At 43.2% G+C, this 15,456-nt stretch overlaps 2 protein-coding genes across 3 annotated transcripts in view; one reads left to right on the top strand and one right to left on the bottom strand.

Moving 5' to 3' along the window:
* The window catches only part of eml3 (EMAP like 3), a 50,043-nt gene extending 43,148 nt beyond the window's left edge, over positions 1–6,895 (bottom strand). For both annotated transcript variants that reach the window (XM_035149396.1, XM_035149398.1), the window contains exon 1: positions 6,766–6,895. In XM_035149396.1, the coding sequence (XP_035005287.1) occupies positions 6,766–6,790 (25 nt within the window). In that variant the 5' untranslated portion in view covers positions 6,791–6,895. The remainder of the gene's footprint in view (positions 1–6,765) is intronic.
* A 1,937-nt stretch (positions 6,896–8,832) lies between these two features.
* On the top strand, positions 8,833–15,011 carry ecsit (ECSIT signaling integrator). The gene is made up of 8 exons (XM_035149629.2): positions 8,833–8,973; positions 9,302–9,456; positions 10,898–11,288; positions 11,442–11,665; positions 12,635–12,692; positions 12,998–13,146; positions 13,934–14,039; positions 14,137–15,011. Exons 2-8 carry the CDS (start codon positions 9,322–9,324, stop codon positions 14,421–14,423), a joined length of 1,350 nt encoding a protein of 449 aa, XP_035005520.2. The 5' UTR covers positions 8,833–8,973; positions 9,302–9,321; the 3' UTR covers positions 14,424–15,011.
* Positions 15,012–15,456: the final 445 nt, after the last annotated feature.

Genomic DNA, 15,456 nt, shown 5'->3' with positions numbered 1-15,456 from the left:
CACAAGGATCCAATGATCCTAAAAACGAAAACGCAGGGGCATTGGATTCTGAAGCTGGAAATAAGAATCTTCTATTGGAATCTTCTACTTCACCGACAGGCTCAGGGTCATTCTAGGTCTTGTGGGAGGTTGGCTGTCTGACAGACACACACACACACACACACACACACACACACACACACACACACACACACACACACACACACACACACACACACACACACACACACACACACACACACACACACACACACACACACACACACACACACACACAGATCGGATTCTTTTGTTGAGTCTCAGTGCACATCTGCACAGTCTTTCTAGTCCAACTGGTTGATGTTTGAGTTTACTAAAACTTTCCTTTTGATCCAGTTTAATTACAGCCAGGAGCAGAGTCCACACATATAATTAAACTAGCATGAGTTCCCATTTCATTTTCAATCTACAGTGAATCTGTTTGTAATCCCTCCTCTTCTCTCTGTACACCAACTCTCTCGGCTCTGTCATTCACTCACATGGCTTTTCCCCAATCTGAAACACAGGTAGCAGCACAAATCTCTGCCTGTCTGACTGACATCTCTCAGTGGGTGTCAATCAGACACCTGAAAATTAACCGTGACAAGACTGAACTACTTTTCCTTCCAGGGAAAGGCTCTCCCACCCACGACCTGACTATTCCCTTTGACAGCTCCGTGGTAGCCCCCACCCAGACTGCTAGGAACCTGGGTTTGACACTCGACAGTCAACTCTCCCTGACTGCCAACATTGCTGCAACAACCCGTTCCTGTAGATTCATGCTGCACCACATCAGGAGAATACGTCCCCTTCTCACTCAGAAGGCGGCGCAGGTTCTGGTCCAGGCTCTGGTCATCTCACGCCTAGACTATTGTAACTCCCTCCTGGCAGGTCTACCTGCTGGTGCCATCCGACCTCTGCAGCTCATCCAGAATGCAGCAGCTCGACTGGTCTTTAACCTAAATTCACTCACACTAGTCCGCTCCTCCGCTCCCTTCACTGGTTACCAGTGGCTGCCCGTATCCGCCTCAAGACATTAGTACTTGCGTACCGTGCTGCAAACCGATCGGGTCCAGTCTACATCCAGGACATGGTCAAACGTTACACCCCAGCCCGTTCACTCCGCTCTGCATCTGCCAATCGGCTTGTTGCTCCCTCACTGCGAGCTAACCACTCAACAAAATCACGACTGTTTGCTGTCCTGGCTCCTAAATGGTGGAATGAGCTCCCCATTGACATCCGGACAGCAGAAAGTCTGCACATCTTCCACCGCAAACTAAAAACACCCCTCTTCAGACAATACCTTGAATAAAAGTTTAAACTAACAATTTAGTAGCACTTACATGGCACTTACTTATAGCACTTTGTAGTTTGGTTTTCTTGAAGAAATTGTACTTTCTTGATTATTGTTGTTCTGGGTTTGTACCCTTATGGTTGAATTCACTTATTGTAAGTCGCTTTGGATAAAAGCGTCTGCTAAATGAAATGTAATGTAATGTAATGTAATCCGAGTTACTGCCCCTCAGAACATTTTGTATCAAAGACCCAGAAATGACGGATCATTTCTAGGATATAAAGTATCGGTGTTAGCCAAACGGCATATCCTGGATCAGATAGTTGACAATTACACAACCTATATTCTGTGTAAATACCACTCATTCTCTATAACTCTCACCCTTGGGTGCTGCATAACGACCTCAACCACCCACAGAGGCAGTTTGTCCCATAGTGCAGCACTCGCTGCATTTAGTTCTCCTCTTTGATTTTGACGCCACGCCACGCTCCACATCCTGTACGCCCCTGCACAAGCGATCTGAGGTCCCATCTGAGAAGTGAAACAGCGGGCGAAACATTTTCTCTTCCCCCGCTGCATGACAGTGAGTAACTGCACAGTTTGTGTGCAACACTAAAGTTATCTCACAGTGTACGGCAGCAGCACACTGAGGACGGTGGATGCGATGGCTCCTGTGGGATGTCAAACTTTTATGCGTAGAGATTAACCGAGTAAGAGAAGCTCATTCATTTTGGTTTTCCAATCCACCGCCCAGCTCTCATTCAACCTGGTATCAAGCTGCAGCTGTTGTTAAAAGGCTCAGCAAACAGCAGACACGCGGTCAGAGAGCAGCTGGAGTGGAGACCAAAAACAGAGCTGAAAGAGAGTCTGCATCCGCTGATATGTTTACATCTGTTCAATATACCAGCCGCAATATCAGCTCAGGGGGTTTTATTTTACGATATTCTACATAGAATTATTCAACTGATGCAACAAAGGATTGAAATGGTGATTATTTCAAATTTAATCTGATCTTTTTTTCCTAGATTGATCACTTGGTTTATAAGTGCCACACCACAGTGAAAAAGTCAGTGTCAGAGTAAATCCCAATTAAGCGCATCATCTTTCTAATGATGGGACGTTCTTAATGTCTCAATGTGTTCCGTGGCTCAGGAGAAGCTTTAATGAGTCTGAAGAAATAACCCTGATGACATCACAGTGGGGTCATCAAGGTTATTTCATAGCAGGCAGGGACATAACTGAGCTGCATTGTGGGAAATGTCTCCTTCGGGTCTGCAATCTCAGGGTTAATGTCCAGCTTGATATAATTATACTAGCCTAACTCCTTCTGCAGGTGTAATCACTCCAAAGTATAATTGAAACCCGTTAAGTGCAATGTGTAATATATATAAGAAGAATCATCTGGTGATTTGCATGTGTTATAATGTTGCTGTTGAACTTTGTTAGTAAAGTCATGAGAGCGCAACAGGCTGCATCTGCAGTGATGGCAGCTGTTCCATAGTCCGGCATCAGGATAAGAGATCGTGGACTTTCATCGTGGTTTCAGTTCCGTTTTCAGAATTGTTACACCGCTGAATACATCTCACAGTATTTCTGTGTGTGCAGCAACAACCTGGACCCTTTTAAAAAGGTGTGTTTTTGTTTATTTTGCAGTCACACTGTGCGTTTTTTCCAGAATAAAGCTGCGTTTAATCAAATTAAACAAAACAAGGTGGCCAAGGGGGAAAAATGGAAACTTTGAAGAAAAAAAGTTTCATTTCTATCAAGAATGCAGCAGCCGAGCTTCTTAATTTAGATTCTTCGGCAGACAGGGATTCAAAGCCAGCCTATGTGGTATGCATGTTAAATGTACAACTGTCAATGTGGATAAAAGCATCTAAAAATAACAGTGAAAAAGCCTGAGGAGAGGGTCCATGTGCCAGCTCCCTGCTGGCAGCAGGTCAACTCGCTGTCACAGGTGCAACTGTCGTGTCCGTCTGAAGCAGAAACAACATGATGCAAGAAAGCGGAGCAGCGAAGGAACAGAAACCTCTGCAGCACAACGGCCTCACTGAGTGAACCTACTGATTAAATAACCAGAGCTCTTTTACCTTTGGGGCCAACGCTTAACTGCAAAACGACTTGTTGTTCGCTCGGATTCCCGTCCAGTGGCAGTTCAGAACCAATGATTTGATACTTGTTCTCTTAACAACCACAGCTTTAATTATATAGAATAAAAGGTTCCTCCATGCAACAACAAGAGGTCAAATCGTCAATAAGAAATGACCACGCGTTCAATGGCAGCTTTCTCCGTTTTTTGTCGTGCAGCAGACACATTTAGGTCAGCACAAGAGAAGTATTCAGGTTTAATATCCAGCTCCAAGAGACAAAAATAAGAAGTGCGTGTCGACCTCCAGACTCTAGAAAAACAGCATCTGACGCTCTGAAGAAAAGAACCAGTATTACAACATTCAGGGAAAAACACTCAAATAGCTGCCATGATGCAACTTCCTGCTGATCTCTGCACAAGCTGCGCCGTGTCCCGAATCCACACTGCACATTTTCACACCAGAAAACATTAGAGGATTCTTCTGGTTTATTCCAACCTGGTTTTTGTAGGTTGGTCCATCTTTTCTGTTTGGTTATGAGAACATTGTGCAAGACTCAACTTCACTGGTCAAGTATGTTCACAAGTGCACATCATTTAACAGCAGTTGTCACATGACTCAATACATTGTACATACACACAGGGAAGAGAATCGTTTACAGCACCAAAAAGAAAAAGACAAACGGATTTAAGCATAATTAAACAAGGGATGAACAACAAATAATAAATTGATATTTGCCCAGCTCGCATTAGCGATTATCAAATCCATGTTGGTTTTGTAGCTTTGTCATATGAGCAGTGACAGTTTTCCTAACAACAGATGTAAAAGTGAGACTGAAGTTAATGCAACTTTATCAAAGTCACGTCACAACACCTGTCAGAATCATATTTCAGACGTTTTAAATTCTGATTATGGGATGTTAGACTCTTTTTAACCCTTTGAAACCCCTGATGGTGTGTCCATCAACACCACATGTTTAATTAAGAAATTTCCGTCTGCATGCTAGCATTTGAAAGAATCTTGTCATTTGATGAGAGCACAGAATATAAATCAATACTAGTATATTAGTGGGACAAGTGATGCACTCTAGGTTACTGCTTGTTTGCAATGAGTGCAGGGAAGTAGGAAGTTAAATACTTCCTATAAAAATATGAACCCTCAAAACCCATCGTTTCTTTAACTTCTAGCTGTCAGATAAGGCTCATGGGTTGCTGTTCCTTCAGCTAGTAATTATACTGCAATAGACAGGCATGTACATTAAATGCACAACAGATTTCAGGCAGATCATCTGGAGGAATTTTGCCCTCCATGCTCCCCCCCTCTATAGAAACCTGATGATTCTGTCACCATAACCGTTGACAGCAGATGTCATCAAATACACTACAGGTGGAAATTGAAAACTCTCAGTTCTTCTTCTTCCATCCACCTCACTGTACCGCCTGCCCGCTTGACCACCGCGGGATCTCGAGCCTTCAGCCGCTCTGCCTCCCCGCCCCCTGGAGCTCCCTCCCACCAGACATTCTTCACATTGACTCTCTCTCCATTTTCAAATCCTGTCTCAAAACCCATCTATTTAAACTGGCATATTCAGGCTGCTTGTTTTCCATTTGGCCAACATACATAATGTTTTATTCACTGTTCATTTTAGTTCTGTTTTTGTCTCTATATTTAGATCATGTCACACACACACACACACACACACACACACACACACACACACACACACACACACACACACAACAACACAGCACACATGACATGTTGGCTACACACAAGAGCACATGTTATACACATTAGAGAGGAGAGAGAGAGAGAGAGAGAGAGAGAGAGAGGAGAGAGAGAGAGAGAGAGAGAGAGAGAGAGAGAGAGAGAGAGAGAGAGAGAGAGAGAGAGAGAGAGAGAGAGAGAGAGAGAGAGGCGGTGGACTAGTGGCAGGAAGTAACGGACATCAGACTGGAAGGTCGCTGGTTCGAGGCCACGGACTGACAAAAACATACCTGGATATGGACAACACCTGGATCTGTTCAAGTCCAAAAGGGCTCTCCCTACCCCACTGTCTAAGTGCCCCTGAGCAAGGCACCTTACTCCCCCAACATCTGCTCCCCGGGAGCCGTCCATGGCTGCCTACTGCTCTGTGTGTTCATGTTGTGTGTTGTGCCCTACTGTGTTCACACGGATGGGTCAAAAGCAGAGGACAAATTTCCCCCATTTGCATGTAGTGTGTGCATGTGCATGTGTGTGAAGCACTAACATGATGTGACCATGACCTGGTGCACGGTGGTCATCTGACAGTGAGACACAGGCAGAGGCAGAGCAACAGTGCAGCCAGATCACACATCTGTGACACAATCACCTTCACAGTGAGACATTAGGAGAGAGACCCAGGCTCTGCGCATCCCTGCACACAGATGCGGGCGGATGTCCCTGTGTGACAGTTACTGCTCCCCAGTGCCTCGCTGCCCCACTTTTTTACAAGACAAGTAAACACAACACCAGCACAAGGGGTGGGCGAGCGGGGCCCACACATGTGCAACAAAAGCAGCATTGTGCAACCCACTTCCAGGTCCTGTTAGACATTGTGCAGGTGGAGCTTTGTTTGCAAAAGGTTGACTAGACAGCAGAGTTTCCTTTAACCCCCCCCCCCTGACAGCTCCATCAGTGCTGCGCCTCTCTGTCCAACAGCAGAAGGCAGAACTTCACTTCACACACACGGTGATTCTGACAGAGGCAGATGTTCGGGGGAAGTAAACGCGCTCTGCTTGCCAGCCGGTCGCAAGAGAAGAAGAGTGAGGAGGACAACAAAAAGTGAGAGAGAGTCACGCCTCAACTTCTGCTGCAGCGCAGGAACCCAGCGGGACCCCATGGATCTGCACAGTTACACAATGATACTCCTTCTACAACAGCGATCAATGAGCTGCCCCCCCCCCCCGATCACTTGGTTCACAGGGCGTTTCTTTCATAATCCATCTAAACTGCTTCATTCTCAGGAGCCATTATTTAATCACGTGCAGCAGCATTCATGCTCCCTACCAACAACATGGGAGGAAGCAGCAAACACTGCACAGCAACTTTTATTTATTTATTAAATTAAAAGTTGCTTTTGAGTTTTTTTGGGACGATCGAATCTGAAGTGTGTTTGTATTTTTTTTTCCTAGAATACTGTTACTGTCACGTTGTCTGACCGACGTGCGTTTGCCGAACAGCGAAAAACAAACAATTGTGACAAATCCCCCGACGCGCTCAGGCGAACTTTTCCCTGCGTAAAGGATGTCAGCGGCGGATCCGAACCCACACACTGTGTGTTGTCAGTAAGAAGTCTCACTCCCAGCACCAAACACAAACACCGCTCCGCATCCGTCCACTCACCCAAACTGTTTGTAGAGGAACTCATAATCCAAGACGTGAATAGTAGGACGTTTCTTAGACGTCAAGTCTGCACTGAGGTGTTGTCCATGCTCGGAGAGGAGTGTCAGCAGTCACGCACCACAGACGTGAGTCAAACTGCCCGGTGTGATAGAACACACACCGGAAATGTGGGTCGCTTCCCTAAAAAATAAAGCACGTGGTGTGTGTGTGTGTGTGTGTGTGTGTGTGTGTGTGTGTGTGTGTGTGTGTGTGTGTGTGTGTGTGTGTGTGTGTGTTTAAGTTTATTTCATTCATCGACCTAACGAAACAATTTGAATGCAAACACAAAATCTTGAATGCAAATACAAAAAGAAAGAAGAATAACCTTATGTAATCTTCCCCTCTTTCACAAGACATTATTAAACAAAGCAAAATGTAAATAGCTGCAGGTCGACGCATCCCTCTATTAGTTCCGAGATTACAATTCATTGTACACCATTCAATGGAGCACACAAAATGATTTAACGGAACAAAACTTAATCAACACGTTTATTTATTGAACTAATACAAATATTTATGAAAACAATCGCAAACCGCACATGAATCAAGATGAAATGTTAAATAGTTCAAATTAATGCGGGAATAAATGCATTTAAACAAGGATATAGAAAAAACAGTCACGCAAGTTGTGTTTGCCGGCACGTGTTCCGGAAACCATTACATCTAACTTGACCCTTTTCGCGGTAAAGTCACTGTGCAGAGATTCATTGTGATTGTCAAACGCTGCATGTGTTCACTGTCTCCAACATGTGTTTTCTCTCAGGCCCCGGGACTCAGACAGATGTTAGAATGTGTACAAGTACAACAACTTTTACAACAACAACAACAACAAAGTTATGAGGCTTGAACTCAGCGGCTGTCAGCGTCACGACCAGCAGGCTGTCCCTGTTCACTAGGCGTTTGTCGCCACCGCGCGGCGAGCTTGCGTCCTGCACCGCCCACCTTCTGTGTGGCTCCTCCGTCAGTTTCATTTCCTGAGTTATAGGTTCAACTCTGTGAGATTAAGGTGAAAGGGATCTACTGGCTGAAACTGAATCTAAAACATTCCTAGTGATGTTTCCACAAGTGTGTAATCATCTAAATTGTACAAATTGTTGTTTTCTTTACCACAGAATGGGCCCTTTATGTTTTATTACAGTTTTATTATAGTTGAGTTTTTATTACAAATGAAGGGTACCTCAGGTTCTCTTTCATGTTTGGAAGGAGAGGGTGAGGTGAGGGGTATTCAGCTGCAACATGCAACTTCATCACTAGATGGCAGTACATTCTACACACTGAACCCACTACACACGTCCCAGTCTTCCTGATTAGCCACTCCACGCCTGTCCATTTCCACATCTGTCTTTAAAAGCAGATTTGCCCATTATCCTCATGGCTTTTATTTTTTTGCAAATACTTTTTCACTTCTGCTTCCGGTCTAGGCATAACTGTACTTTCTGTTCTAAATGAGAAATGCAAAACAGGAATTTATAGAAATAAAAATGGGGAATTGCTGTTAAAGTTTGAAATGAAAACTAATTGTCACTTGACTTCCGTTTTTCATTTCACACCCCCCAAAAACAAACTGCCTGAGCTGCATCTTCATTCTTTAGTCCCAAAAGAGAAATGATAAAAGAATTGGCAAAATCCAAATCCGTTTTTTGATTCTGACACCAAAAACTTTTTGGGGTTTTTGAAACAAATAACAGAATTACGGTTTTATAGTTACAAATGGATTACGGACTATCCAATGGTACACAGACCAGAAAGTGTTTGTGCGCTGTATGTAGAAACAACATGGGCGTGTGTTGTAAACATACATTTAATCCATTATTGTATAAAAAGCACGGTGATAGCTGTTTCCAGTAGAGTATGGTTTCGCCGGACATGCTACCAGGGGCCCTGGAAATAAATGATACGTAATATAACTGACCTTTTAAACAATTACAGGTCACATTATGCGGATACAACAGCTCAATAACATATTACGACAGTAATAGCGGAACCACATTTGCGCAAATGTTTCTGTTGTTTGGGGGGAAGAGAATGTGCGCAGAACCAGGAAGTCCTAACGGATTTCCAACATGGCGGCGTCCACTGAGAGATCTTTCTGAAGGAGACCAATTCTTTTCTTCATTCATCAATTCTCCTGGTTGATACTCAGTAAAGGATCAATACATATATACATATGTAAGTACATGAATCATGTGTTACAGAATATTGGTTCGTTATAATACGGTGCCTGACTCTACACAGCCACTCTGACATGTAACATGTGGAACTTCATTCAAAAAAATGACCTGTTTTATGTTTCCTCCTCTCCTGACAGCTATGTCTGGGTGACAGACGTTAACTGAGACACGTTTATGAACCAATTAGAGCTAGTCTTCTGTTCTGTTTGTATATTTTCATTGATAAACATCAGAGACAACTGGTCTTCACTGTGCCGGGTGGTGTCAGTATATTTACAGTCTCTGAACACTGCACACGTCTTGTTCGTTGTCCCTGCTCCCTGAAGGTCAGTGTGATGGTTCGGCCATGAAGCGTGTCCGCTGCCTGCTGCAGCTGCAGTGCCTCCGACTGGTGGGCCAGTCCGCCAGGTCTGCCTCCCAGTGTGGTGCTCTGCTGCAGTCAGCCTCGTCCAGTCAGCCCAGCGTGCTCCACCAGCGCCAGGTCAGCGTCACCCTCTGCACCCAGACTATGCTGCCCACTTAATGAATCTGGCATTATAAGCAGTTACAGCTCACTACACAAGGATGACTCAGGAGCCTGGTCTACATTAAATCTATTTAACTGAATTCAAACCTTTTATTTAATGACAAGGAATTCCCATTCGCAGACCAACAAGGAATGTGTCCTACTGCCAAGTACTGCAGGGTGTGGCTATCCAAAGCCAATGTCTCTAACTCCTCCTCTGTGTTAAAGAAAACACATTGGTGAGCCACAGTGTTACTCCAGGTGGCATGGTCCTTCACCGTGAACACACACACACACTGCAGTTAATCTCGACTCAATCTCACACACCACCCGGTTTCCTCAAGTACTCGCTAGAGCAATAAATGTGGATGAATCATTCCATCGCTGCAAATAGTAGGAACCAATTGGCTTGGAGTTGCGAGACCCAGACAGAATAGGGGAGTCAGAGACACAGTCACATTGTGTTGAGACACAGTCACATTGTTAGTCCCAGTCTTCACATGGGATTGTTGAGAATAGGAAAATAACAGAATATGATTTAACTTCTTAAGGGCTGTTTTTTTTTTTCCTCTCCCAGAACTAGTTTTCTTGGCCATGTCAAATGTGAACCAGTTTATAGTGATAATGAATGACCACACTGGAAGGGGGGGTGGAATTCCAGGTCTTCATAGAGAGGAACTGTCATTGATGATGGTGCATATTTTCATTCAGTCTCCAGGAGGACATTCATAGTGTTACATTCTGTTGGTGACTGATTGGAATTTATTATCTGTCTGAGCAGTATGTCAGATGGTGGGAAAAGTGTCCCCAGCCACGCCTTCCTGAGACACATAGAGACCCTGTTTTCATTCTATCTGAAGGGGACTGGATTTATGTTCACACTGTCAGATGTCCCTTTCAGAACCAAACTTCAAAAAATAGTTAATTTCAGATTCCAATTCCTAATAATTGTATAATATCTTCAATAGCTAAAATTAGTTTTTTAAATTCTCTAACCCTGTAGCCTTTGAGAGAGGATCTTGGTGTTTTCTGTGATAGAGCCAAACATTATTGGGACAAGCAATATTAGATTTCCGAGGCCAAACTCAAAATCAGCATTTAAGGGTTTAAAAGAAATCTGATAGTTTATCAATTGCTGTTCATTGTTAACATTTTCAATGAATGTTCCTTATTTGTGTTTTATTAAGTAGGTGTATGTTTTTGTTTGACAAACTACTGCACGTAATGATTAACCTCTACTTTCGCATTTGGACATTTTGCTCGGTGACATTTCCACTGATATATTTCTGTCCTTTTCATATCATCTCAGATTTTGTTCCATGTCCATCCCAGTTCACTGCAGGTGTTTGTTGCACTGCACAGTTGTTTGGGATGTTCCTGTTTCATCTTTGTAAATAGATAAAAACTTCTCTCGTAGGTGTTGAGACACTTCCACGCCAGCCCAGCCTGTGCCAAGAGTCAGCCGGAACCTGTGTACAATGAGAAGAGGGACAAGTCTCTGATCACCCACGATGACCTGTTCGAGCGGGTGGCGAAAGATGCCCGAATCAAAGCCACATTTAACAAGGTGCTGGACACCTTCATCAAGAGGGACATAAGACGGCGGGGCCATGTGGAGTTTATCTACGCCGCCCTGAAGAAGATGCCGGAGTTCGGCGTGGAGCGAGACCTCGCCGTCTACAACAAGCTTCTGGATGTTTTCCCCAAAGAGGTGTTTGTGCCCAGAAACTATATCCAGCGAATGTTCAACCACTATCCCCGACAGCAGGAGTGTGGAGTGCAGCTACTGGAGCAGATGGAGAACTATGGTGGGTGTCTGTTACAAGCTTCAGTCTCCTGAGCCTATTCCTGGAAGGCTTTGGAAATTTAGACAGTTACTTTAAACGGTATATTGTATATACATTTTACATGGATACAGCAGTTTCTCGTGTATAACTTTGTTTTAAATTGTCACATTTCAGGTATTATGCCCAACATGGAGACCAAAGTCCTGCTGGTTCAGATTTTTGGAGAGAAGAGCCACCCTATTAGAAAGTATCAGCGCATCATGTACTGGTTCCCCAAGTTCAAGCACATAAACCCCTTTCCCGTCCCCCAGCAGCTGCCGGAGGACCCGGTGGACCTGGCTCGCTTCAGTCTGACTCGCATCGCTAACGACCTGGACGCAAAATTAATCGTCTACCAGGTACAACTGTGCTGACTTTGATGTCTGTGTGTTAAATTAAAAACTGGGTTCAGGATGTGGTTAACCTAGCTTAGCATAAAGACTTGAAAGAAACAGTAAGTGGACCCTTCTTTGTCTGTGTCTAAATTTGTATACATGTATACATTGATTATCTAAGTTACAACAAAGACACACAGTCAATCTGAACTCTGAGGAGGACAAGGGTCTTCAGAGACTGACAAAATCCGTATGTCTACTCTTTATGAAAGATATACATTCTCATCAGGGGAATGATTAACCCTTGTCAGCTTGTCACCTGTTCACTGTGGGTGATGAAGAAAAGCTCAGCAAAAACACTGTATGCAATTAGCATTTTACACGCTAATAACAATGTCTTTTCCTTTAGTTCAATTTTTTTTAATGGTTTTTTGACTTTCATTTAGTATCTGACTTGTTTACAAACCTCATTGCATTGCACAGCTGTAACTGTGTTTCTTTTAGTCTGGAAAATGTGTTTGTTCTTCCTGTATTTTTCTAACATAATAGTTTGCTCCTGGTTGTGCTCTCTACGACCCAGCTACTGACCAATTAGATCACTGGAAAACCAGAGTCATCTACAGGATCCTGAAGGGGACAAATAAGTTTACAATTGAGTGAGAAATAATAAAGAGTAGCGGATCATTTTATAGATGAGTGGAATGTTTCTCTGCTCCAGACTCTCTGTGTCCACTCCGGTTTTAAAAACAACTTTTATCAATGAAGGGCGAATTTATCATGATTATGAATGAAGATTTCAGATTGACCTCATCAGATGACTTCTCTTCTCTCTGCTTTGGGAGCAGAAACAGTTTCATACTTCAGCTTCTGTTCATGATATTTTGTTCATCACCAGACAAAAGCCACTGCTTATTATTTTTTTATTTCATTGTCATCAATCAAATCGTCTTTGCAAAAAAATAATCCTGTCTGTTCCTCTGCTCTTCCCACCAGCTGCCCTGTACAGATGTTACAGTGAGCGGAGAAGAGATAACACTTCCACATATCGTAGGTATGGAAACAATCGATCATTGGTCTTCATAAGATTCCCAATCTTCCTTAAATTGGATATAATATCTCGACATATATATTTTATAATATATGTATTCTTTGACATATAATAGCAGTGGATGATTTAAGGCCAACTGGAAACCAGAGAACAACATTAACAAACCAGGGAACTGCTTTTTCTTCATCTTAGCCATGAAAAGTAATGAATTCATGTTCAAATGAAAACAGTGGTGGGTTCAAATCCACATATACTGGACCTGGACTGTACCTCACTGCCTTTCCCTCACCTTCCTGCTCTGTCACCAGGGACCCAGAGCCCCGGTCAAATGGAGCTGCTGGCCAAGCATAACCCGAGCAGGCCTGTGTTTGTGGAGGGCCCCTTCCCTCTGTGGCTGAGAAAGACCTGTGTGCACTACTACATCCTCAGAGCTGACCCCATACCGCCTGATGAAAAGGTGGGGAAACCCTGCTGTCCCCCATGTTTAAGTAAATAACAGTAGAAATATTATTGCACCTACTGTTGAAGGAAGTCAGTGTTAAATAGCAACACATTTTTTATATATTTAATCAATTATTTTATCATCTTTGAGGGAATAGAACAATATATTTTCTCATGATTTAAATAATCACAAATTTGATACATTTTTTGTGGAGGGGATTAGAGGAAATCCATTATTTCATAAAAGCTGAATCCATGCGACTGTGTAAAAGGCCAGGAAACATCAGAGAGAACCAAACTTCAGCTCATCAACTAAATAAGAAAAAAAGAGTATATTCTTTGTAATTGCATATAATGACACATTTTTTGTGGGAAAACACTGAAAATGTAAAATCCTACTAGTATTACAGAGTCTTACACATGTTTAAAGTCAAGAAACGCCATTAAACAAAATGTGTAGGTAATAAAAATGGTTCACTATGATCAATAAAGTCCTTTTTTTAAAGCTCAGTCTAAACAGTAAAGACTGTGGCATGTTGTTTGACCAGCTTAATGAATAAATGTTAATTAGCTGTAGCTCACTAAATTCGACAGTTACATTTGTCTCAATAGCTGCAGACTTTGATGGATATGATAACAGCCAGGGGACGGTCACCTGGTGTGCCCTTTCCTCTTAAAAAAGATGCCCTGATTGTTTTCTTCCTTTCCCATTTATAACTATGTGACTACTGTTGAGTAGTTACACTGAAGTCTGCACTGGTTATTCTTCAGTCACTGAGTTGTATCTGTGTTTCTCTCCTCAGGTCGAGGAGCCCTATGATCCAGAGCGATGTCTGGACTACCCTCTGCAGTTAGACCTGGATTTGGACCGTGACTTCGGAGACGAAGAGAGCTTCGATGTAGAAGACTGTACGATATTTACAGCCGTCCTTGTGGTACTCTTTTTTTAAAGTAACCATTGTTTTCTCTGTGTAACTCAGCCCTTGTATGTGTGTTGTGTCTCCAGTGGATGAGGGCCCAGTCTTCGCCATGTGCATGACCAGTCAGGGAGACCAGGCCACCCTGAACCAGTGGATCTCCGGCCTCCAGCAGAACAACCCCATACTGGGTCAGGTCCCCACTCTGTTTCGTGTTGACGCTGGGCCCCGGGAGCTGCAGGGGGCAGCCGCCCCAGAGTCAGGTCCCTCCCACGGGCCTGAAGCAGAGACCCTGAAAGAAGAGTCACCGCATGAAGAAGAACCGGAAGTTATAGTGGAAGAGGAGCCAAGGAGGAGCAAGGGGATGAAACAGTGAACAGCAGTCGAACTGGCAAAATAAATCATGACATACTGTCAATGGCTGATTAAGGGATATTAGTCCGGGCTGGTTAAGAACTGAACTCGTTGGAGGCCCTGGTTGGTTTAACCAGGCAAAGCTGCAGAACCTGAGGAGGACTCCTGATCTGTTGCTGAGATTCAGGAATGCAATAAATTAAATTAAAACAAAACTGTTCTTCTCCATTGTTCCCGACGTAGGGCTCATTGTTGGGGTCACAAGGGTTTATCTTAGGTGAGGTTGTTTTTGTTGTTGTCATTGATCCTCATTCAAGTAATGTGGCAAAATATGGTTCCTCACAGGCTTAAGTGGAAAAATCTAACATGCAACGTAAAACACAAGATACGGCATAACAGAACCGTTAACGTAGGTTGGTCAGCAATGTAGATATGAACATACAGTTACTGTGAGTAATTATGAAATATAAATTCAATGTATAACACATGTATAACCACTAACTGTAAAAACAGAATATATAGATAATATGAATAGTACATGTTATTGATAAAAACACATACTATATTTTATTATTTCCCAAATACCAGGAAATAAAAGCTGAAATTCTGAGATTTTGTCTTGTATCCATCTTTTGATCTTTAGTGTGCACTGTTAGATCTCACTGTTCCACTAGATCTGGAAGGGGACTATGTGTCATGATTGTTGCATCATAGTAGAAGGAATAAGAAATTACCTGGGAATGAAAAAATAATGAACACTAGCGGTGCACTGCTGCAGCCACAAGTCTCTCTGCAGTCCAGCAGGAGTAACATCCACAGGCCAACAAGCACAGAGGCCACTTTCTGATTGTGGTACATGACGGAATCCGGTGAGACCTGAAGTACGCTGACACTGACCGACTCTGCAACATCAGAAATAATACATCAACACCGTAGCTTTAGGTCGATAGAGCTCCCCAGAGATGGCTGACTTCAGCTGCTTCCATCTCTACAAGTTATTTTGCCCAATAATAAAGAACAGTGAAATGTGAGTGTAACCATTAGCAACAAAGTAT

The sequence above is a fragment of the Hippoglossus stenolepis genome, chromosome 23 (assembly GCF_022539355.2).
Source record: "Hippoglossus stenolepis isolate QCI-W04-F060 chromosome 23, HSTE1.2, whole genome shotgun sequence".
Taxonomy (NCBI): Eukaryota; Metazoa; Chordata; class Actinopteri; order Pleuronectiformes; family Pleuronectidae; genus Hippoglossus; species Hippoglossus stenolepis.
This window is presented reverse-complemented; position numbering and strand designations above follow the sequence as displayed.